The sequence below is a fragment of the Rhyacophila brunnea genome, unplaced genomic scaffold, assembly GCF_057557595.1.
Source record: "Rhyacophila brunnea isolate RB1 unplaced genomic scaffold, BYU_Rbru_1.0 scaffold_19, whole genome shotgun sequence".
Lineage (NCBI taxonomy): Eukaryota > Metazoa > Arthropoda > Insecta > Trichoptera > Rhyacophilidae > Rhyacophila > Rhyacophila brunnea.
In genome coordinates, this window is record NW_028232848.1 from 24,047,658 (window position 1) to 24,073,059 (window position 25,402).

Here is a 25,402-nt window from a genome sequence, read left to right on the forward strand (position 1 = left end):
TTAAGCCTGCACACCAATTTGACGACGGGAGCAACTCAACGCGACGGCCTATAAACAGCGGGTCGGTGGGCTTACCACCAGACCTTGACACACAGTGATCCTCTCTTAGCACCGTGTGTACCGGACTGCGTGTGGTCATGCCTCAACTTGCACCGGCCAGACATTTGTTGTGGGTGCAAGCTATAAGTATGATGATTTCAAATCATGTAAAATGATTAATAGAAGTGAAGATGAGATTAATCGATTTGTATTTCTTGCCTTTTTTGTCTCATATACATAAGATTGTATGTTTGAAAGTTGATTTTACAGTACAGGTATTTTTGAGTGACAACATAATTGTTCAAAATGAATTTATGTTGATTGTTGTGATTAGATTATCTCAATCAGCTTGACCTGTAATTACCTTTTCAGACATACAACTCAATGCGTAAAAGGTATAGATTTGTATTCATTCAGTATTTTGATCAGCTTTGCAACCCCTACTGCCTTTTTGCCTATCAGCACTTTCCTTGAGTTTTCCAGCCCCTCCCCAAGGGGGTAATTGAATCATCGCTATAAACACAAGGCAGGATGTTGTAAAATGATCAGATGAATCTTACCGACGCTCTTGGAGCCAGATATGCCGAGCTCCACTACCTCCATCACAATGGCTAGGCAGTCGTGGTCGGCCAGGAGTGGCGGACGCAGCCAGGCGGCCAGGCACTGGAAGGCTGCAACCACGGAAGAGTGCAGGTCTCGCGAGTGGGCGGGCGGAGGTCGCGAGCACTGCATGCTGATGTAGTCGCAGATCCAACGTACCGCGCGCTTGCACTCCAGACTATCTGCAATTGGGTATATCATATTTATTAACCAGACAAAGAGCAGAGGACTAATACCACGGCTGTGGATCGTCGTCGTAGATCGAGAGACTCGCAATATTTTTTTCATTTAAAATATGTTATTTTTTATTAATTATTGGTAATGTACCTACGTGTACCTACTTAGAAAGTACCTACAACTTTTAATTGCAAAAAAATTACAAATTTTATGACTGAGTTATGTTCTTATACATTGGTTGTAAATCGAGTTTCATACAAAATACTAAAATTATCTAATTGAAAATACCCATCAATCAATAACATTTTACTTAGTGAAGACAAAAATATATTTTTTCAGTTGCAAATTCGAAATGTCATTAGTTGAGGGGTCGTTAGTTGAGGAATACCTATACATATTTTTAATAATAAAGTAACCAATACAAATGTATGAATTTTTTTATTGTTAAAATCTGAGTCTGACTAACTTCCGAGTAATATTATGTACATAGGAAGTCTATAGAATTTTTTCCAGAATGTTTTCGATATGGTTATTGGCTTTAAATCTTTAATTATTGCCAAGGTGCTGAATCAATTAAAATTTAAAAGCAACACAATAAGCTGATGTGAAACAAACCAGAAAATAAACCTATAGAGTCCCGCTCAACTCGATCATGATTCAGTCCATTGCAGGCCTCGGTAAAAGGTACATGCATTACACGGCCACACACACAAGTCAAAATTACATCTTTATTTAATCAAACCTAATATCAAAAGTGCTCTCACGTGTTTCACTGATAACTCATCTACAACAAATTCCACAAACCAATGCATGAAGGAGACGTAATGTAATAAATGTAACCCAATTATTAAAATGGCACAGGGTTGGGGTAAGTGAACAACCACTGGATGAATGTTGTGATAAAAATGTATCCCCAAAAGGTACTAAACATCACGGTTTGGCAAAAACACATAGCTAGGGTAGGCCTTCATCCAGCATTAGAATGCCTTCAGTTAATGATTGATGATGTTAACATTACATTAACAATAGAGGTAAGTGCCTGAAGTTAGGTATGAGATGATCTCACACCAGGGGGATGAAAGTTCCATACAGCGAACGTGACCACCTAATACTCAGTTTTCAGAATAGATGGTAGCACGGTCACACACGAAGTCGCATGATACATGGCCATTTCAATGACCAATCAGAGCTCACCCATGGTCCAGCCAATCAACATTGGAGCTTTCGATCAGTCTTTTCAAATTTCATGTCAATTCTACATGATATTTTCAAAACAAAAGCAGTCGTCCAATATTTTTCGAGTTGACATAATGTCAAGTGTAATATAATATAAAAAGTGAATAATATTGCTCTTCGGCGTTTTTAAACCATATTGATAAAAAGGTTTTGCAATCCGATGGCTGATAAAATAAGTTAATGTGTAAGTCTACTTTTATTATATTATGTTTATAGGTAATATACGCTTGTATGCCCCTTGAAATTTCTTTGCCGTCGTCGCATCGAAATAATGATAGTACCTACCTATTGTAATTTTCACGTTTGCAAATATACCTACGCAAACATAAATAATAGATACCTAGGTATATAAAAAAGATTATGTTTGAGTAAATTACGTACCTACCTAAAATATCTATATTATATTTGCGCATTATTACAAAAGTGTAAATGGCGACCATTGTCATTTTATATTTAAGTACATTTTAAAATTATTGTTTCAGAATCCACATCAATATATTGTCGATCGTTGAGGTTTTGACTGCGAGAATAACAGCAAGCGATGAAAATTTATAATGAAACACAAAATGAAATAATCAATGAAGTCATCAATCTGACAGGAAGTGTTGACAAATAATTTCCTTGGTGGGAGTGCGTTACTATTATTTTACATAATTATGTCCTCATAAATTTATGTTATTATTCATAATATTGTCAATATGATTATCATTGCAATAAAGTGTACCTACCTGTATTGAAAAATCGACTTTTATTCATTGTTGTCGTCACAATTTCGTTTATATAATTATAAAATCTACAATTATATAAACTAAATTGTATTAAATTATTTTAAGTATTTAATACTTTTTTGGGTTCGGATCTATGGTTCTGTCATAGTCAAAACTTCTAGTCACGCCAATAGATGGTACTAATTATAGGGGGCATCTTCTTGTATGGAACTTACGAATCTATATATATATATATATATACGTCTGTTATCTATGTCTCGCACTCTTTATGAGACATAAAACTGAAAAGGAATGAATGTCAATAGAGGAAAACAGTGACATTCTATATAATATGAAAGCTCTATTATAATGTCTATGGTTATGGTTAAACCTCTAAGTAACAATTTCTTTATTCAGTACAGAGGAAAAATAGATAAATTTATTCTTAATTTGAGTATCACGTCATGCCATTGTTTGATATTTTCTACTTTCAAACATTTAAAAATATTCTAGGGAAATATGACGACCATTGGATTAATCATGCTATATAAATATACAAATTATTATATTTTTTCATTGCAGATTCTAACATATCCATTGCTTTAAAAGAATTTTTAATTATACTAAAACAAACAAAATGAATGCAACTTACCTATGATAAAATCTGATGCATGCAAGGTATATAAACATATCTTATTATCAAAATTAATTATAAGTAAATACACACATATAATAATATTTATACATATATATTATGTATTATATAAAACACACATTAATTATATATACTATAGGTCAGTGGCGAAGGGTGGAGGTAGGCTGTTAAGATCCGAAATAAATAGTGCACACTAAACTTCATCACTCATATGCATTTGTTTTCATTGAACTAAAACTACACAAAATAGTGTTGGTTAGTTTTTAAAATTCAATTAAACTCTGCGTAAACCAAACCGTAATAGATAAATAAAAAAAATAGTTGTATAGCTATAAAATATATAAAATTATGCCATGAAATCATACACAATTTTAAATATTTTATGGATAGAAGAATATTTTATATCTATTTATTATGGTTGGTGAAAAAAGTAACCAACACTATCTGTAATATGTAGGGCTTAGGATTTTTGGGTGCTAAAAATGAATAATAGGTATCTAAAATATGTAGATATAATTGGAAAATATGTTATTAAAATTTCATAATTATGTGCCAAAAAACAAAAATAGGTGCTAAAAATTTAAGTAAGTAAATACACAAATCATATATATTTCAACAGTTTAATTTATTATTTATTCACAAACAGAAAACGCTTTATTACAATAAATAATAAAATAATGATTCAAATTTTCAAAAGTGAATCTATGATGATTTGATCTTACCAAATTTTTATACACGGAAAAACTTCTCACCACTTCTACAGATTGCGGATGTAAATGAAACTATTTCTGAAGTAGAAAAAATTTAAACATTTGAGGCATCTGATTTATTTTCCAAAATAGCTTTAATATTCTGCAGTCCAGTATATTTAATTTAAAACACTATTTAATGTTGTACTTATTTTTATTCCAATTGGTCTAGCGCATCTATTCTATACACAAGATTGTTTTCGACCGTTACAACAGTTATCTATGGTAGGAAAGTATCAAAGTATTAGCACTTATTGTAACAATTACAATACGTTTGTTGTAATTGTTACAATAAGTGCTATGTTTTAACAGCACCTCTCTTGGCTATGCTAAATTTCAGAGCGAAATAGTCAGTTTTAACTGTTTAGACGGCTAACTTAGTGTAATTTTTACAATAAGTGCTAATACCTCAATACTTTCCTACCTTAGATAGCTCCCGTAGCGGACCGACAGAAGTCTTTTGTACAGAATAGATGCCTAGGAACATTTCTTATTTTAGCATCAGCATTGTTTAAAATATTAATTTGCTCCACTAGTGACTTTGTAGATGATTTTAACATTTCAATTCGGCCCCTTAGAGTCAAAAAAACCTATCTTAATTTTTAACAATTTTGACTTACATATGGTACAGGACATTAAATGACATGTTATGTTAAGTGACAAAGAAACTTATCAAAAAATTCAATGGATAAAAGATAAGTCAATACAAATCTCCTGCAAAAACGTTCTTGTTAATGTCTGTGTAATGTAAATTTACTTGTGTTTGAGGTCTCCTGTTAAGTAGAGAAAAATGAAATACGTTTCTTTGACTCTAAGGGGCCGAATTGTGTTTACCAGGGGACGATAATTTGAAGTGACGAATGCCAATTCATTTTTTATGGAACGGTTTTCCATTATTTTTGTGTTTATGTGAAAATATCTGCTTAAACCTAGAATATGTAAAAATATGTAATTATCCAAAATTATTTAAAGATAGGTGTTAACAAATAGGGCTTAAATGTTTCAAAATAGTCTGAAACAAATAGATATTTTTGATGTTTTGTTATGGGGCTCAAAAAAAATATTTAAATACCTAAGAATCCTAAGCCTAGTAATATGTATTCTTAATTCAATGAAATTAAATAAGTACAACTGAAAAAGTCCACACTATATTTGTTAGATCGCCTATAGTATACTTAAACCATTATGGTTTGGTTAGGCAGGGTTTAATTGATTTTTAAAAATCAACCATCACCATTTGCAATTTGCATTCTTTGTTTAATGAAAACAAATAAGTATGATTGACAAAGTTTAGTGTGTACCATTTATGGTGAATCATAGAAGCCTACCCTACCCCTTGTCACTGTTATGGGTACTACACACCAGTTTTAAAACATTGAATATAAAAATAAATTATTTGACATGTTACAGAAAATAAATTAAATTATTGTTTATAATAAAACAATATTACTGTCTCGATTATTATGGTTTGTCTAACACGTAAACACCAGTTAAAACAATGATAAAGTATACATTAAAAATGAGATTCGATGTACCTGATCTACTGGTGTGGAGGCGAGCGAGGCCAGCTAAAAGCTCGAGGGCAGCCAATGAGACTACGAGGTCTGACTTCCACGAAGAAATTAGTCTGTGGCAGACAAGATATGTCGCTCTGACCAGTAGCGCAGCACCTATTGCATTATATATGGGCAAACGGCATAAAAATAGAATAATCATATTTTTAGATACACATCAATTTTAAACACCAATATTTTAGACATGCCGTGGGTATTCAATATGTAGAAGTAATTCAAAGATTTCTTACTTGAGTTGTGAGTGCGAAGTACTCTCATGTGACATGATTAGGTACATGGTTATTATCGTTACCCCAATACTCAAAGTCACACATTCTCATCTTTTTCGAGTCGTGACCCCATTTTATAGAACTTGGTTTCTACGGTGCAACCGCAATGAATTGTAATAAGCCTTTTTAATAGCGTAACAAAAATGCATCGAAAATAGATTTTTCAGTATAATATAAGTCAATATAATTCTAATTTAAGACATATTTAATGCGATGGTTGAAATTGTAACTCGTTAACCAGCTTTAAAATTCACGGTTGAGTTTTCGTTAATGCCAACCTCATTTCATTCTCAACATTTAATCTGCTTCTTGTTTTGGTTTTCAAATGAAGAAGTGTTGAAAATCCACTCTCGCAGAGATAGTCATTACGTAGAAGCAATAATGGTGGTAAAATCAAGTATTTGGTAAGCAACATAACCAGGTAACATTTGGATATGACTGATAACATAGCACACCAGAATTGATTCAGAAATTTTTTGAATCTTAAAATAATATTAGTTAAAAAAATATGTCGTAATTATGGATAAGAGAAATACTTTACTCAAAATGTCAATTTTGATGGATAAACCTTATCATACTAGGAGTGCGATTTGGTACAAATTAAATATTTTTTTATGTTGACTGTTTCAGCCAGCGTCCCTACAGAAAACTTTTCACACCTACACGGGGTCGTGATCCATAGTTTGGGAATTCATGCTCTAAATAGACAACTTCAGTTTCAACATTGTTGAGATATTTAATACTAAACTTAAAATAGTGCATACATAATATGAAAACACTTCCTAGAAATATATAACCACCAGAATTTAAAAGAATTAAAAAAAATACGACACCCAGCAGGTTCGAATCTGCATGTCGCCTCTATTGAAAATGTTGACTTTTGCAAGTACAACACTTCAACTCTTTGGTTCTACTGTCATTTTATAATGGCAATATTAATTTATCTTGAAATATCAGATATCTCAAAATATTAGTGTAGGCAAGGCAACCCGGGAGGTCATTAGAATATTTAGAAGATGCAGTATATTGTGATGATGAATTACACAATGGGTAAAAAAATATACAGAAAAATATCTCACATCCAGTTACAAGTAAGAAATTATTGAATTGCTTTTATTTGATTAAGTATCCACAGCTTGTCTATGCTCTATACATTTATTTTACATAGGGTTACAGGGATATGAAAAGGTATGAATATGACAACACTTTCTTGAAAGTAAAAACAAATATACCATATAAAATGTGGCTGATAAAGCAAAACTAAAGAAAAAAAGTCAATAATGATTTTACAATAACAAATAAAGTAATACATAATACCAAACACAATTTTCTGTACTTCTTCCACAGGTTTTAAAATGAAAATAAAAAAATATTGCATACTTACTAAACTATTTAATTATGATGGGGACCTCCACCAAGAGTAATTGACAGATAAATGAATTAATAATTGTAGAAATCCATTTTATTAATATTAAAAATGTTACACAAAAGAAAATTAATATTATCGACTGAGGGTACTTGATGGAGTTTGAATTTAAATTATAATTGATGTTAGTTTAATACTATTCCATGTGAATTATTTCTTGGCATCTTATGCAACGTGTATATTATGAGGGTTACATGTAAGTTGTATGCATGCAGTTCGCCGTAAGATACTTCTTCGTAAGCCGTTGTACTTGAAACATTAATTTTTAATAAGCTTTATTTTTAAGTCTTTTCCAAATTATTTATTTGTATTAAAAACAACAAAAAAATCTATAGTGCATAAATTATTGTTAAATAATTATCAATTAACAATTAGTGTGAAAGGCATTAAACAAGCGCTTGTGCTGGAAACATGACATATCGACATAGGCATTTTTCATATTTACAATATTGAAGTAAATAATGCTATTTCGTTAACCTATAAAATTTATGTATAAATAAAACACATAAAAATATATAATAAAACCATCCTAATACAAGGACAGACAGAAGAAAATAGGAAGGTAAGTAGATTATAAATATAATCATATCGTATATCTTTATCATTAAATTATTTAAAACAAATAAAGACTTCTCATAAACTTCGTACTGAATCTAATTGGAACATTAGAATTTGCAAACTATCGCCGCATTTTGTAACATACATACTACAAATATACTACACGGTGAAATGTTCAACGAACAACTCGTCTTTTGATTAAATGCTATACGAACATATGTTTCAAGGACTACGGCTCACGAAGAAGTGTCCTATGATCAATTGTATACATACAAATTTCCGGACACGGTATATGAGTCTACAATTTAATATTAATTATAATACGATATTGTAAAGTTTTTATCGTATTTTATTTTCAAATTAAAACAATAAGCATTAGCTAATAAACTCCGTTTTGCAATAAATATAATGTACAATAGAATTAAACATATCGACATTACTTAATTTAATTATATTATTTCCACATAGCATAGTTGTGTAGATTTTTTTTGTTAGATTTTGACCATATATGTGACTTATCGGTTTCTGATTTATGGTGCCTGAAGATGCCATATTCATAAATTTGATAAAATATATTTTAATCACTGTTGACTTTGGTTATGTATAAAGGAGAGGTGGACAAGAAATGACATGAAGCAAACAATACTAGATATTATACAATAGCCACATATAATAATTATAACATTATGTAGCAAGGCATCTCTGAAAATGGGCAATTTTTATTCTAAGTGAAATCGCTCTTAATTTACAGAGACAATAGTGTATTTTTCTATCAAATTATATTGTACTGTATCAAATATCAATAAATTTGTATAAATTATTATTGAATGAATGAGTTTCTTAACTGATTTCAGAGATGCCATCAATAAAGCGACAAATAAATGCGCCGTAACAACAAAACAACAAACATAATCACAGATCACAACCAATGTTCCCTATAAAATCAGTTGTCAGCGCAGAATTAAAATTTATATTGACATTATAAATTCTGACACTAGATATAAAAAAAAATGTGTGACATGATTATCAAACTGACAGTTTGGGATATAGTTTTTAGAGGGAACATCAGGGAACACAACATAAAAGGAAAATAAATTACCAAAGCCATGTGTCGAGGGTTCTATATCTCTTAAAAGCGAATCGGCATTGGGGAAATCGTCGATATATGCGAGCGCCCCGAAAAGACTGTCCGTAGAACTGGGAGGGCGCCCTCCAGTACTGCTACTCTCTGAACGCCCTGTCACCGCACACACAAAACCAACATACAGTCCACTTACTAATCGAAAACGCAATATTTTTAAATACATTATAAAATCACATGTAAATTATAGCTGTGGTGGCATAATAATTTATATATTCAATAATTTAAATTATTATTAAAATATTCAATAATTTGGTAGACGATACTCTATACGGTGGCCATAGTGGGTCCAAAACATACTGTGTAACTATGACATTGCATAATGATTTTAACTAACAGCCAGATACTTACTCATACTTAACTACTGCTTAATGTAAAGTGACCGAAATTGGTTATTTAGTGACTAGCAACATCACTAAATAGTGGCAGAATTGAGAAACGTACGTGAAAGCTGTCGAAATAATCAAGTATATTGTACACAGCATTCAAACAAATATTGTAGATAGTATTGTAATTCATTTGAATTTCAGGTACATTTTATATTGCTTATATAAATAACAGTTTAGTTGCTTGAGTTCGATACTGAATCATTTGGAAACAGCGCAACTTAGATTAGTTAGGTTAAATTAACGGCGACCATTTTTCATCTGTCACGAAAATTCAAAGTAAATCCAAAGTCATATATAAAATTCTGTCATTAGATCAAGGGTGAGATTTGAGACATGTATTAATCACAAGTAAAATATCTAATCCTTATTTCTTTTCAGTCAAAGATAATAAAATTTTTGTCTGAAATTTTCAAATCATTGATTTCATGTGGTGAAAGAAAGCCTACTTATCTTAGATACGAGTTGTTCAATTTTATTGATATGGCGTGTAATGTACTATACAGAACCTTCATGTAAGTATTATTCACAAAAACACAAAAAAGCAAACGAGTAAAAACTTGCCGGCATTGCGAGCGAGTGGTCAAAACAAAAGAAAACAAAACAAAAACAAAACAATTTGATAGTGAAGTAACAGCCAATGTATTTATTGAAACTAACTGAAATCATCAAGCCTGCAAATGGGTGAATAATGAACTATGTATCTCTGTAATATGAATAATATAATACATGTTACAAATTTTTTACGACTGTGAATTTGATGAAGACAACATAAAGCCGCATTTAGACCAAGTGAGCGAATGTGTGTTCTTCCCCTACTCCAGCGAAATTCTTATGCTCTCTCAACAAAAAGCGAGAGAATTTCGATGGAGAGGGGGAAGAACAAACATTCGCTCGCTTGGTCTAACTGTGGCTTAATATAATGAATTTTTATTGAAACCCAAGGGTACAGGTACCAAGTTATTATTATATTCCACAATATTTAATTTTATATATTTACTGTAAATAAATAAATAATTCAAGTTAAACTCATAAAGTGCAATCTTACACAATTGTACTTAATGAGTTTTACCTGCGATATGACAAATCAAAATATATCAGCAGACTTGTTCTAGCAGATGTTTTCAAAATACAAGAGTAATTTGACAAAATGTGTGGCGACTAGAAAACTATATAATATCTCCGTCTATCATTAAACCATTGTGGTATATTCTCGTATAGGATTTTATAGTTCTCTATGGCAGTCGTTGAATAACATTCAACGGCTTTTTATTTTTAGCTTTATGAAATGTGTCGGTGTCAATCAGTGATTGACCATTTGGAAGTAAATTCCTATGAAACTTCATGCATGATTTCTGCGATAAAGAAAGGGCAGTTTACATTTGGTTCACATCACCTGAACAGCCACCGAAGCATACGAATCAGTCATTGTGATTGTGCATCAGTGCATTGAATTAAAATTGTTGAAACTGCCCGATGCTCTTGAGGCAATTTGATTTTGAAAATGTCCTTTTGACGCGGACGAAACCGGTCCAAATATATTAAATAAAAAAGTGGAATAACAAAAAAAAAATTGCGTTTTATTTAATTAATCAATTAATTAATCAATCAATAATTAATTAATCAATTAACAATTCAGTTCCACCATGTATTGACAGTTAACACAATAAAAGAAATTAAAGACTATTGTTAAATTTTGGCATGATCCTGCAATGTACACATACAGTAAATTGTGTTAGGACTCTAGCAAACAATATTGTAAGAGCACTATGTAACATTTTTCTATACAGAGTATACACAAAGGTTTCTATCCTACCTCTGATGTTTTTTATGGGTGATAACACGTGCCATTCAGGTAGATTCCGTAACTAGGGAGATAAATAAACAATTTTGTGAAATGTCAGAAACATTAATTTTATAGATTACCAACGTGGCAAAAGAGTAAAAGAAAACATGTCTGCTAGAATAAACTCACTGCGTATAAAGATATAGTTTCCGAATTATACATGGTCTGAGAACAGATTATAATATTGACAGTGTTTTGTTACCGCTAGCAGGGTTGTGTGGTGGGGAAAACTGTCCCTGTGAGGTTCTCCGCTCCCCAGGCGGGGCATGACTGACACAGAGGTACAGGGCCGACAGCAGGGGGACAGCGAGTGGGGGACACCATTCCGCCTGGACAGCAGCTACGGCCAGCAGTGATGTCCGCCCCGCCAGATCTCCAAACATAAGCCCTCTGGAATATGATCAGTAAAAGTAAATAAACGGCTAACTTTGAAAGAGTAATGTTCCAAATACGGCGGCGTATTTTCGGATTCGATAGCAGCTACCAAATCGGTTAACCCGTGAACTCAAACTTAAAAAATGAGAATAAAGATTGATAAATATCTCAGTTTCTTATTTCTCCTGGAGGTCATGTCGATTTCCTATGTGCAGACTGTCTATTGTCTACTGTTAACCAGTAAACTACGTTTACTGCATCTTGGCCATTACAGATAGAGACACCTAATATGGGAATTTATTATTTTAGTAATATTAGTTTTTTTAAATTCTATATTTATAAGTAAATATTTTTTATTATTCATCACTCTATGGTCCTTTTTAATTCCTCTGAAAATTGGCAAAATTTTTTAATGTTTTATTATCTCTTAAGGGGGGACATGCTCGTCGAAGGTCAAAATTGAGTTTTTATTGTATTTTCAAACCATGATCCTGGACACTCCTTAAACGTTGTAGATAATCTATTTATATAATTTTGAAGTCTTGTTATCCTTTATAGTTATTTTAAACATTTGATGACTGCATAAAGTATTTTTGTTACATAAAATAGTATTCTTTTAAACCTCTCGCTCTAATGTTTTAGAATATAGTCATATTTCGGTACATAACTGTGCAGTGGTGTTAAGATTTTTTACATTTATTAATTTTTAAACGCATTTATGAAACCATTAGTATAATTTATTACGAGATAATTTTTGTAAAATATTTACGATAAAAAATTATATTGATAATCCCTGTGATCCCAAATTTGACAAGAATTAGGTATTTTATTATTCAAAAAATCGGCAAGATTAACACATTTGATGATGATTCTAAAGATACTTATTATAAGCTATGTCTTTGACCATTCAAGTGTGATAAACATCTTATGAATAATGATTGCTTTATAATAATTATTGACCTAAGAATAAGGTAGTGTTTTTTTGAAATACGCCATTTCTTTTGTCATTCCCTAGTGGTTAAGCTACAACATACGGCCGTAGCCATAAATTGACAAACTATAATTAAAGTAGGGAGTAAAATTATGTTAACGCGCGTGTTTGAACATGTACCTAACCGAAATTTTTTTTATTTTTTTTTAAACGGTTAAGCAAGTAGATATGAAACTTTTGACAAAATACGTCTTTGAAATATTGTTGTCTATTGCTGTCAAAAGTATTCATAAATATAGACAAGACAATGGTTAACGGTAAATCGCCTCTTTCCGCTGTAGAGTCTGGCGAATTGCGTCGCACACAATTCACCGGTACACCTCAGCAGCGATTTTAACGAGGAAAATTCAAATAAAAAAGGTAAATTTAAAATCCTGTACATATTTCAAAAATCTGGCTAGACAGAAATTTACAATCCCAAAAGAGTACATAATATAGTTCCCCTAGGGCAGTGGTTCTTAACCTTGTTGGAGGTACTGACCCCCACCAGTTTCATATGCGCATTCACCGAACTCTTCTTAATTGGAAAAATAAAATATGATTTTTTTCAAATTCAAAACATAGGTATATATTTTACTGGTGCACAAAATGAACCGTTCATCAACATCACTGTGTTCAAAGAACGAAACCATTAAAACATGATTTTCACACAAAAACAAAAGCAAAATAATGAATATTTACTGCATTATCTCCAGAGCTTTCTTAGCAATAACAGGGTACGTTACCATTTGTTGACACCAAAACGATGAACGCGTTGTTGTTCTGAAGAGTTGCTGTTGAACCTGGCTCTGCTGAATTTCAATGATGGCCAAGCGGGGCGTGTCATCACGAATCATATGAGTCGGGTGTGTGTCTTGACCTCCGCCGAACCTCTGAGACTGACTCACCGAACCCCTGGGGTTCGATCGAACCCAGGTTAAGAACCACTGCCCTAGGGTCTAGATAATCTCACTTTCTCAGTACAATTTGTTTTATTTTAAATATGTTACCTATCCACATTCCCCGGTAACTCCTTGATGGGGAGATTCTGCAGGTGATGAGGCACCACCAGAAGAGAAAGTAAAATTGAGATGCTCGCCCTCCTCAGTTCTTTCTTATCTACGTTGCCGCAGTTCAACTTCAATTCCTTTTCAGGAAGCACCTTTTCCAAGGCTTCAATGAAGTCAGGAACTAAAATGTATACTCCATCCAGATCCAGTCTGAAAAATTGATTACCATGAGAGATGTGCAGTGACATGTCCAAAACGTACCATACTGTTACATGAACCTCCATTAGACGGTCTTTCAACAATATAATATTGGGTCTAATTGTAAGTAAAATCACTTAGTTTTGTATATAATTACTCCACTCATTTAATTTCTGCAAAATCATTCTGCCTATGTATGTAAGTAGTATGTAAACCCCCGTTTTAGACTGAACAGAATTTACTCACAACTTCTTTCAGTTCGTGATTCTTGTTTGTAAGAATTAAAGCTCATTTCCCTCTCCTGTTAGGTAAGGTTAAAGGCGGGTGGCCATTCACCAGTCTGGCATATGAATTCGGACCACGACCAATGGCATTACGCGGTAACTCTATTCTTTTATGGTGACTGTAATTGTTCAATAAATGCTTATTCTCCGTAATACTGACTGTTTATTAAGAACCTCGCCTCATTACCTTCTCGACGCCCTGTGTCTTCCTCCAACTTAAGAAGGCTAGTAGGTGCTAACACAAAGTGCTTTGACTATACCTAGAGGGAGTCATGTGAACTTTTGTACAATATTTGATAGTGATCCAGTACATTTTTAGTTTTGTATTAAATAGATTGTTTGTAAATAAAATGTAAATTAATGTTTACAACGAAAGTTACCTGAAAATATCTGCAGCATTGAGTAAAACGCTGGGCACGGTAGCTGGATCTTGCAGGCCACATTGGACAGCAATATAAAAGCGGGCATAGTAAGCAGCCAGCACTGTCTCTCGAGACTGCTTCGAACAGAACACTCGGCATAGCGCTCCCAGGGCTTCCGCACGACCTGATTAAAACAATAAGCATCACATTTTTAAATTATCCAATTAAAATTAATCTCGTTTTAATATTCTATGTACATATATTTACTTAGGTTTAATTATGTCATTGTATTATATTTATCATCTCGGTCACTCTCAATTCACTGCTGAGTGAAGGCCTTTCCTTGCCGACTATATTCTTCTTGGTCTTCAAGACTTTCATTACCACACACTTTCACTATAGTTGAATATTTTCTCAGTGAGTTCTTTGGTGATAAAAAATAAATTTTAGAGCACAATGAATTACGAATTATTATGCAAGGAGATTGTCAGGCTAATTTCAAATGTGCATATAAGTGATTAAAACCTTGGTGTACTCTCCCAAGGTTGGGAGCATCAGACTGGTAAACGAATAATTTAAAAAAAAGGAAATATTTCTTTTACAATCATTCTGAAGAATAAAGTTTGATCTTTCAAGGGACACTTTTTATTACTTAACTAGTCTCACAGACGGTTAGAACTGTAACAGGATTTGAATTTGTTTCCGATTCCGTTTCACAAACTTGCTATTATAAGATGGCATAGTAGGTAGATACTTTGAAATGAAATCCAACACTAGTAATAAAGTAGTAATGAAATTCGTCCGTCCCTTATTGATATTGTGAAGTCATGGGTTGTCCTGCCTGGACTAGGTGAGCTAGATGAAAGACTGAGCTGAACTCAATGATAACTGAAGGTCAAGTAGTGTTTTATACAGCCGAATAGACGACCCCTTATCTGCCTTCTGTGTAATAACATTGCTGCACTTTATGGTGGGGGCCGCTTGGGTAGTGCTGTGTGCGACATCCAAGTGTGAGTGAGAAAGTATTTGTATGCCCGTGCGCTGTTATAATAGTGAATTGTTCAGAAATAGTCCGTAGATTAAGTACTAACCCGCTTGGTAGTTGTGTATCTGAAGACCTGGTGGCAAATCGGGTAAAGATGGGGGTGGCGTACCTTCGGCTCTTTCTAAAATACCAAAAATAACATAGTTAGAAATATTTTTTCGTTTTCCATTCTTTAAAATGTTCTTAAATTAAATTTAAAATAAATGTAATTTTAAACTAATGATTTTTTTCTTAGTTGACCTTCATAGTTTTTATCCAGCCAACCCGATATTCTGCATGTTTTCAACGATTGATATTTTGAACTTTTAGGGCAATTATTGTATCAAAATGAGTATTGAGATACATACGTTGAGAAGACTGCTGTGTGAATGTGCCGATCAAAGCGGCTTCGAAGAGCCAGTCGCCGAAAAGATGTAGAATCGAATTGACCCTGGGACGCACGGGGGCCAGAGGTGGGCGTTCTGTGTTGGCTACAACAATAACAGAATTATCTAATTAGTTTTAATTTTTTTTTTAAAACTGAGTTGAGGGAAATCACAATTATTGAATTACTAATTCAGAAATCACAATTACTGAATGACTAATGGTCAAATAACTTACTTATAACTGGAACGGGGTTGGGCGGAGTAGTAGGGGCAACACTGACCGGACGACTGCTCGTTAAGCCTATAAGGGATGCTCTTGGCAACCCTGGAAGAACATACAGATTACAAACAACATATTATTATTAAATATTCTATGGAATGAATGTGCGGAAGAAATTGTTTGAATTACTAAATATAAATGTATAGGTAATGTAACAATCAAGGCCATCTATAGTCAGGCCGTGAAACAAAATCACGAAATGGGATATTAGTGCTAGTTGTTGTAGCTTATACTTATAATATGATGCGGTTAACTTTTTGAGATAAATGATTATTGTTTCATAATGAATAAATTTTGAAAAAGTACTGCTTTGATGTGAAATTTTGATAGGCAGAATCAATATGACATATAATGCTCTATGATGACTGTCACTCAAGTTATAAACTGTCAAAAAAACCAAGCAAATATATAAATTAATATATAGGTACAATATACAAAAAGTGAAGTAGAAAAAAGTATTTAAGAAAATGATAGCACATTAATTGATACCGCATTGTATTCAAACTATAAATAATAACTAGCACTACAATCCAGACTCAAAATTACATGCCGCAGCCTGACTATAGAGGGCTTGCCTTGAGAATCGTAATCATCTTTGGGTATACGTTGAAACATATAAATATATAATTTTTTCATACCCAGCCTCCGCTAAAATTATTTTAACTGTTGAAGTATGTAGGTACCTTAATTTACCAGTGTCCATGTGCCTATCGTCAGAAATAAAAACACATAATTACAGTATTATTAATTGTATCACAGGTATAATGTATTTATCTCACAACAGTGTGTCCCCACTCCACCGACCACGTGCACAGAACAGTGTTTCTATTGAATTTTGCCACTATGCGTCCTGTCTAGTAGATTAGGGTGAGCTTTCATGAGATGAATACACTATACATACTGTAAATCCCACCGTAAACAATACCCACATCTTTTTGTGAACAGAATGAAGGACATGTATACAGTACAACGTAAAGTGAAATTTAAAAGAATAAACAATATTTTCTGACTGATATTTATTTGGAATAAAACTTAAAGTGAAATATAGTTAATTTAATTGTTATATAGTTACATGATTCAATTCAGCAAATAATACAGATGCAATATTCTAATAAAATTCACATTATTGTACCGTCGCCGAACCAACAGTTTGTTGTGAGTTTTTCTCATCACCCAAGTAGAAAAGAACACATGGACAAAGACATTAAGAAAATTTAGAAGTGAGTGAAAGACGACCACCTTTGCATTATGACAGTTAAATATATATATGTAATAAATGATTATATATTTAATTATCATAAAAGCTGTGCAAAACAAGCATGTTTTGTGCAAAATTATGTTCAGAAGCATGCTTGGAATTTTATGAAAAAAAAAACTCTTTTTTTTCAACAAAAGCGTACACGGACAGAAACATATTACGTAACACACAACAAAATATAATGTTATTTACAATCCTGTATAAATAGTCAAAAAGCAAAATAGAAAAAATATATTTGAATGGAACATCATGTATTTGAAAGCCATAGGAAGCTATTGACAATATGTCGGTAGGTATTAATGGGATTTGACACATTCTTCATAATAAATTATTACTCAAATTGTTAAGATGAATCTAAAATAAGATTTATTTATTTCAATGGCAATACAGATAGAACCGAGAGGAATGGAATCGGCTTGGAGACGTCTTCATTCAGCAGTGGATAGATGCACGCTGATGATGATGATAATGAGAAAATAATTAATTATATAAGCTAATAATAAAAGTTTTAAGTAATTTAACACAATGGAGTAAAAATATGTTAAACACAAGGCGTAGAAATCTTCAATAAGTATGTAAATAACGTAGGAATACAAAAAAAAAAAAAAAACAAAAAATGGGGTAGTTTCGAAAAAATCCTTTCTTGAATGAAATGAGGAATTTTATAAACTACCAAAAACGTTGGCGTAAAATAAAAACCACAGTACAATTAATTGGCTAGTTTGGTCCAATGTTCCCTCTAAGTCTTATTTTTAGGAATCCAGAGAATAAAATGTCCGCACACTATGGTTCACCAATATTAGACAATCGAAGTGCCACTGAAAGGTGTTTTTGTTAAATAGCATAGAGGCAAGCACAATAATTGCTTCAATTTTAACCAAAACGCGGGCTTTCATTAGTTTATCCCTAGCCATCAATTAACTTGTATGTATTGAATAATATAACTAATATTTAAATCAAAGTGAACCGTTGGAGTAGAGTGCCGTAGCTATCATAATATAGTTGAAATACTTGAATATGCCAATCTGATAAATATTATATTTCTCATAATACGAGGGTGGGTCAATAAGTCCTTAGAAAAGCCGACAGGTGGCGCGACTAGTACTGTAAGCCGTTTGTTTTCATGCAGCGGCACTACCGATTCAGTATGCTGCGAAGTTTCAATAAGATTGGTCGGGTTGTTGTGTGTTTCTCGTACATTTAAAAAAAAAATTTGCTTGTGGAAAATGGAAAAATGGAAAATGGAGAAAATTGAGTTTAGAGCTGTTATTAAACATTTTAATATAAAAGGGTTAACAGCAAAAGAAATAAAAAATGAGTTGGATTTAGTTCACGGCATATCTGCTCCTTCACTTGCAACTATTTATAATTGGTTAAATGAATTTAAACGTGGTCATACATCAACAAAGGATGAACCACGCTCAGGACGTCCTGTAGAGGTGACTACACCAGAAATGATCAATAAAATCCACGATATGGTGTTAAGTGACCGAAGATTAAAGTTGAGTGAGATAATTGAGGTTACAGGGATCTCAAAAGGTAGCGTCATTTCTATTTTACATGACAAATTGGGCATGAAAAAAATTTCTGCAAGATGGGTGCCGCGTTCGCTCACAGTCGACAATAAACGCAATAGGGTGGTGGCCTCTAAAGCCCTGTTGTCGCTCATGCAATGCAATCCGGATGAATTTTTTCGTCGCTTTGTGACTGTAGATGAAACATGGATACACCACTATACTCCCGAGACGAAAGAACAGTCAAAGCAGTGGATTGCGAATGGCGAACCATGTCCAAAGAAGGCGAAAACCGTAAAATCAGCTGGTAAGGTTATGGCTACTGTATTTTGGGATGCACGTGGAATTATTTTCGTTGACTATTTGGAAAAAGGAAAAACAATAACAGGGGATTATTATGCATCTTTATTGGACCAGCTAAAAAACAAAATTGAAGAAAAACGGCCTCATTTAAACAGGAAAAAAATCCTCTTTCATCAGGACAATGCCCGTGTTCACACATGTTTACGATCAATGGCTAAAATTGAAGAATTGAAGTTTGAATTGGTCGACCACCCACCGTATTCGCCAGATTTAGCCCCCAGTGACTTTTTCCTTTTCCCAAACTTAAAAAAATGGCTAAGTGGACAACGTTTTTTTTCAAATGAAGAAGTCATCGATCGGACAAATGCTTATTTTGAGGACCTTCCGAAAACTTATTTTTCTGACGGTTTAAAAAAAATTGAGAAACGTCTAACCAAGTGTATTGAGCTCCAAGGAGATTATGTTGAGAAATAAAAAAAAAATACAAAAATAAAAACTGTTTTAATGCTTTTTTCTAAGGAATTATTGACCCACCCTCGTATATAATATTTTTGGGTTTGGAGTACTCGCTAAACAAGTAGGAGTAGATTGAGAAGTTAAATTGGTGTGGCTTGTGGGGAACATTGGGTGTGTTAGACCGCCCTTACGGTTAGTCTGGTGTCCGCTGGCCACGCTGAAGCTCTTAGCGAGGCGTCTGTGAGGGGGAGGCGTCCCGGCCGCCGTCTGCCCGCTGCCGCCTCCCGTCACTGTCCCCGCACCAGGCGGTCCGCCCTGCCCCTCCTTGCCGGCGGCCCCCTGCCCCTCGTAGATCTCCGCCCACCACCCTGCCTGGCTGATGCCTGTGCACCCCACAGTGGAACATTACCCCCGCAATCATCAACAAAGGATGGGCCTAACCGATGATTTTATTTCATGCACAATATAGTATATCCAGGATTTTGCTGGATCTATAAGATTTAATGGTAAGTCTATCGAGAAGCACTCAATTTATCATCGTAGACACCGTTTTGAAAACGAGAGGTTGAAATAAAGCCGAATAATTCTATCTATATAGAAGATTATCACAATTTCATCCCCTGTGAACATTTATATTTAAAAAGTTAAATAAGTGTACAGTAATTTTAGGAAATCTCATGAATTTTTTTTATTAATGTTTAGTTTCGTTAAATAGGTAGCAGCCATAAAAAAAATAATATTTGCATTGTACCTACATGTTGGCTATGAAGTACTATTTATAGCCCCGATTTTTAGTAGCTGTTTTGGTATTGTGACTCTTCATTGAAATTTACTAAATAATTATGGTTTGGTTTATGGTAACCCGTGGCCAAGGGTGGAGGTAGGCAGTTAAGATGCGACATAAATAGTGCTGAGTGCACAATAAACTTAGGTCAGTCATACGTATTTGTTTTCATTGAACAAAGACTACAAATTGCAGATAGTGTTGGTTAGTTTTTAAAATTAAATTAAGCCCTGTGTAACCCAAGCCATAATAGATAATATTCGTCTATCTATAAAATATCTAAAATTATGCCATTATGTCATACATAATTTTAGATATTTCATAGTTTTTATCTTATGGTTTGGTTAGGTAGGGCTTAATGAATTAAAAAAAAAACTGACACTGTATAACTGAAAAAGTGTGTATTATTTTTATTGGATCATCCATATCATACCTAAATTTTTATGGTTTGGTTTAGATGGATTTTTAAAAAACTAACCAGCACCATTTGCAATTTGTATTCTTTGTTCACTGAAAACAATTAAGTATGACTGACAGAGTTTAGTGTGCACTATTTATGTCGGATCTTAACAGCCTACCTCCACCCCTCACCTTCAATTTTAACATATGTAACAATAGCAATATTTGCATTATAATGTTTTATGTTCAAAATTGCTACGAATAAACCTTAATTTATTATTCAGGCTACAATACGGTCGGTGCTTTTAGATAGGATTACCAAACTTCTTTAACTGATTCTAACAGATATTATATTAATTGCCGAATTGAAAAGCAAATAAATTAATATTTAAAATTTGTCGATAATTTGTGAAATGTTTATATAATAATATTATTTATACATTACGATGTTAGGAATAACAGTGACAGTGAGTTGCATACTACGATATCAATGTTGGTGTACCTAATATAACTAATGCAGTATTTGTAACTGCACAAGATTGTTAAATACTAAACATTTAAAAAGGTTACTAGGTAATATTATATTAAAATATATCTTATGTTGGAAACAATTTAATTGGCATAACTTTTGAATGAGTTTGAGAGAAACTTATCAATTACATTACAATATCTGCTATATTTATTAAAAGAAAAATTTAGAAAAACCATTGATGAAAAATAGGTATACCTATAAGTAGTCCAATTTTTATAATTATTTTCTAATCAAGTACATATTCACCTTTATTATCTATGACTTTTGCCTTCTGTAAATTTACAATACCTCTTTTATAAAACTGTGCTGGCTATGATAAAAAATATGATTCGATGTGAACTTATTACTGACAATTTGAAATATTTTATTTTTGAGGGATTGTTCCATAAATCAAAAATAAATGATAATCTTATAGTGCAATATCAAGTGAATATGGTGGATGCAGTAGGACTTCCCAGTTAAGCTGTTATTCTTGTGCAGTTTTTGCTACATTAACACGCTGCAGTATGAGGCGTTTTCTGCTGACTTGCCTACAAACCTTTCATAAAGGTGTCTTTGCACTGTAGTTCAAGTGACCCTGAGTGTGTCAACCATTTTTTGCACATTTAGTCTTGGGTTTAACTACACAAACAACTTTGAAATATTATTATCGAAATATTTAACTTAAATCAACGTTGACACAAATTAACTTTCAAAATATTGCCGTAGATATCACAATTTTTTTCTGTGGCACCTGTGTTAAATGCCGATCGAAAATGTAACAACGTATGTGTATATCTGTTCGAGGTTAATAGAAACCTTTTTTAAACGTTTAAATAAAAATCCACAATCTGGTTTATAATATAAGACAGCAAAACACGTCTTCAGAAATCATAGAGACTTAATTTCAACTAAAGCCAATTTATTTATTAAAAAAGATGGACGATTTATGGGCACCCACCCTTATTAACGAATCAATCAATGACATATTTCGAGATAAGCACTGAAAATTTATTGAAAACACAAACCAATGATTTGGTGACATTTAAAATGTAATGAATAAATATGAAAGATGTAAATCCACACAGAACGATATGTATGTAATTAAGATAAAATTTTACAATGATTATGAATGATGTCAATGATGTATGTATTAACATCCACTATATTGATTAGGCCGGAACTGACTTCGGGTAATATTATAACTAAAAGTTAACTTCAATTTAATATGTAATTCGCCCACCCCCAAATGTCATGACATTTGGGGGTGGGCGAATCCAATAATCACCAGAACTTGCGGCAGAGATGTATTTATGTCAAAATATGCTGCCTGACTGTCAGGTATCAAAATGCATTCTTGGTGGTAACCAATAAAAGATATAGGGTTGAATTCTCGGAATTGCGTGTTACAACCATATTATTCTTTTATCAATGACAAAATCAAACATGAAACACTTATGACTAAATTTTAATAACTAAATTTAAGTTAACTCTTAGTTATGAGGTCACTCTAAGTCGGTTTCGGCTATATCTCCAAAGGAAATCAACATAGCGGATGTTAGTATGTATTTCCTTCTGTTGGGAGCATGCAGTTAACATGTAATGAATGTATTTTATACAATATCTGTGAAACATAGTTACTATGGTATATACCTACATGTGCCATAACTTTTGATCTAAACCATCTAACCCAGTGATGTATTTATCCGTGATGAAAATAATATATATCTATTACAACAATTCAAAATAATATTTACAATTTCACCAAATACACATTTGTAAAGAAAAATATAACTTTTAATAGTATAGTACAATAAAATTGTGTTTCAATTAAATCAAGTACATAATATGAAAGCGGCGAATAGATATGCTAAAAAATGTAGCACAATAATCCGTTCTCCGGAAAAAAAGCGTTTCCGTAATAATGCTAGTTTTCGGCATATCAATTGAAATGACGCGCCATACATTTGTCTATTTAGCAGCCAAAAATCATTATTTAATCTAGACAACGGAAGTCACTAGAAGAATATAGACATGTATCACATCATTTGTTTTTTAATTGGTATAATCTCAAAACAAAGGTTTTTGGATAACGCTACTTTCCCAGAGAGGAGCTCAATTGCACGATAAAAATTCTTTATGGAGTTGTTCTGAAAGTATTTAATCAATTTACATGAATCACACTCCTTAGTGACTACCTCTTTCATTCTGTAAAGTTAATATCATACACAAACTAAACTGTAAAACAGAAATATTGCTCACCTCTGATATTGAGCAAGAGAAGAGGCATAGACAATTTTTTTTATTAATTTTATAAAATAAAACCCTCTTTATAAGACCATACATTATTAGACAAAACACCCAGATTCCATTGTTTCATCTCTATATAGCCAAATTATATGTATTGTGCTGTTGAGTCGATCGCCATCGCGGTACATCATAGATGTTGAACTTTTTTCATACGGAACCATCTGTGGTTTCGTTATCAAAATTACTGATGCAAGTTCAAGTTTGATGTAACCGTCACTTTTGTATGCAAAATAAATCAAGAATACCCTCACCTTTTCAGAGTTTGTATGAAAATTAGTTGTACTTTTTTTGCTTCGCTTTTAAACGGTTAGGCTCCATCTCTACATAGGAAAGTTTCCTTTAACATCCTTGGGCGAGTGAAGGTCTTGTCTCATACAGGGTAATATTGCGGGGAGCTTTTCATCCGTTTGTCATGGATTATGCTCGAAAAGGTGTAGAAACGTGGTAGGTGGTGGAGGCAAAGTATGACGTGGTGTTTCTATATAGAAAACTAAGAGAAATCTCCACTCCTCTAGCTCAATATCCCAGCCTTGCAAAATTACTTGCCGATATTACACTACAATTTAGTTTGTGATAATCATTTAGAAGCAGGCTTTATGGAGAAAAGTATGTATTAACTATACTATACATACTAAAAAATTATGAATAACAATTATGGAATCATATTCAACATAATTAACATAATAATAAGTTAACGATTTATCCATGTTTTAACAAACAATGAATTTGAAAGCGAACTGAGAGCAAAAATTTTCATTTCGATTATTGGTTAATAATTATTATTCTATTTTTTAATGAATTAGGTACTAAAGTTGATCACCATAAATTAGTAAGTTTATATTTTTAGAAATGTGTTAAATCAAACTGCTATTGTTTAATACAATTATATTATGGTTTACATGTAACTAAATTGGCCATAAGCTGGTGCCAATAGCAATATAATAATGTTTATTATAATCTATGGCATTCTAAGAAAGCTTGAATCAGGTTATTGGATTATTATGCTGCCTACAGTGGAATATTTTATCTAATCTAAAGTATTTTAATTTAGTAATAATTATTATGTTATAAATGATTTCACAGATATTAAGTATATACTAATTATAGCAATTTTAATTGTTTTTTTTTTTGTATTAAAACTTGTAACCACTGAAATTAAAATTAATACTAATTAGCTAATGTCACTTGATAGTAATAGATAAATGAATTTTGAATAAAGTATGCGTATATAATCAACATATCGATTTATAGATACATACATAGTAAAAGGTCATTATATTAATTGAGTTAGCATTTAATATTTTTGGTAGACCCCATTTTACAAACATTATGACATTAATTATATTAAATTATATAAATTAGTCGATAGCTATTTTAGTTATAACATCATTAAGGCTACAAGATTAAAAAAATTGTCTTTGCACATGTATTTTGGTTTATGGTTGCTATTGTATCGTCTCAATTCTTTTCCATGGCATGGACGTAAATAGCATGGAGTTGAGGCTTTCGAGATATGGCTATATAGACATAATGTCAAAAACCCTTAAACTAACAGGGTGACTAATCTCAACATCCTCAAACAAATGGGAAAGGACTGAGTAATTCTGCGTAGTAT

The 25,402-nt window shown here is 32.6% G+C and overlaps 1 protein-coding gene across 4 annotated transcripts in view; it reads right to left on the reverse strand.

Moving 5' to 3' along the window:
* LOC147072862 (ral GTPase-activating protein subunit beta) overlaps positions 1 to 25,402 on the reverse strand; it is a 51,510-nt gene that overhangs the window by 14,437 nt on the left and 11,671 nt on the right. For 3 of the 4 annotated variants that reach the window (XM_085945927.1, XM_085945925.1, XM_085945926.1), the window contains 10 exons: positions 19,975 to 20,166; positions 16,208 to 16,297; positions 15,955 to 16,077; positions 15,654 to 15,728; positions 14,581 to 14,746; positions 13,719 to 13,928; positions 11,566 to 11,753; positions 9,090 to 9,227; positions 5,699 to 5,833; positions 600 to 821 (listed from right to left, as the gene is read on the reverse strand). In XM_085945927.1, coding sequence (XP_085802053.1) covers positions 600 to 821; positions 5,699 to 5,833; positions 9,090 to 9,227; positions 11,566 to 11,753; positions 13,719 to 13,928; positions 14,581 to 14,746; positions 15,654 to 15,728; positions 15,955 to 16,077; positions 16,208 to 16,297; positions 19,975 to 20,166 — 1,539 coding nt within the window. The remainder of the gene's footprint in view (positions 1 to 599; positions 822 to 5,698; positions 5,834 to 9,089; positions 9,228 to 11,565; positions 11,754 to 13,718; positions 13,929 to 14,580; positions 14,747 to 15,653; positions 15,729 to 15,954; positions 16,078 to 16,207; positions 16,298 to 19,974; positions 20,167 to 25,402) is intronic. The other variant, XM_085945928.1, reaches the window with a different exon arrangement.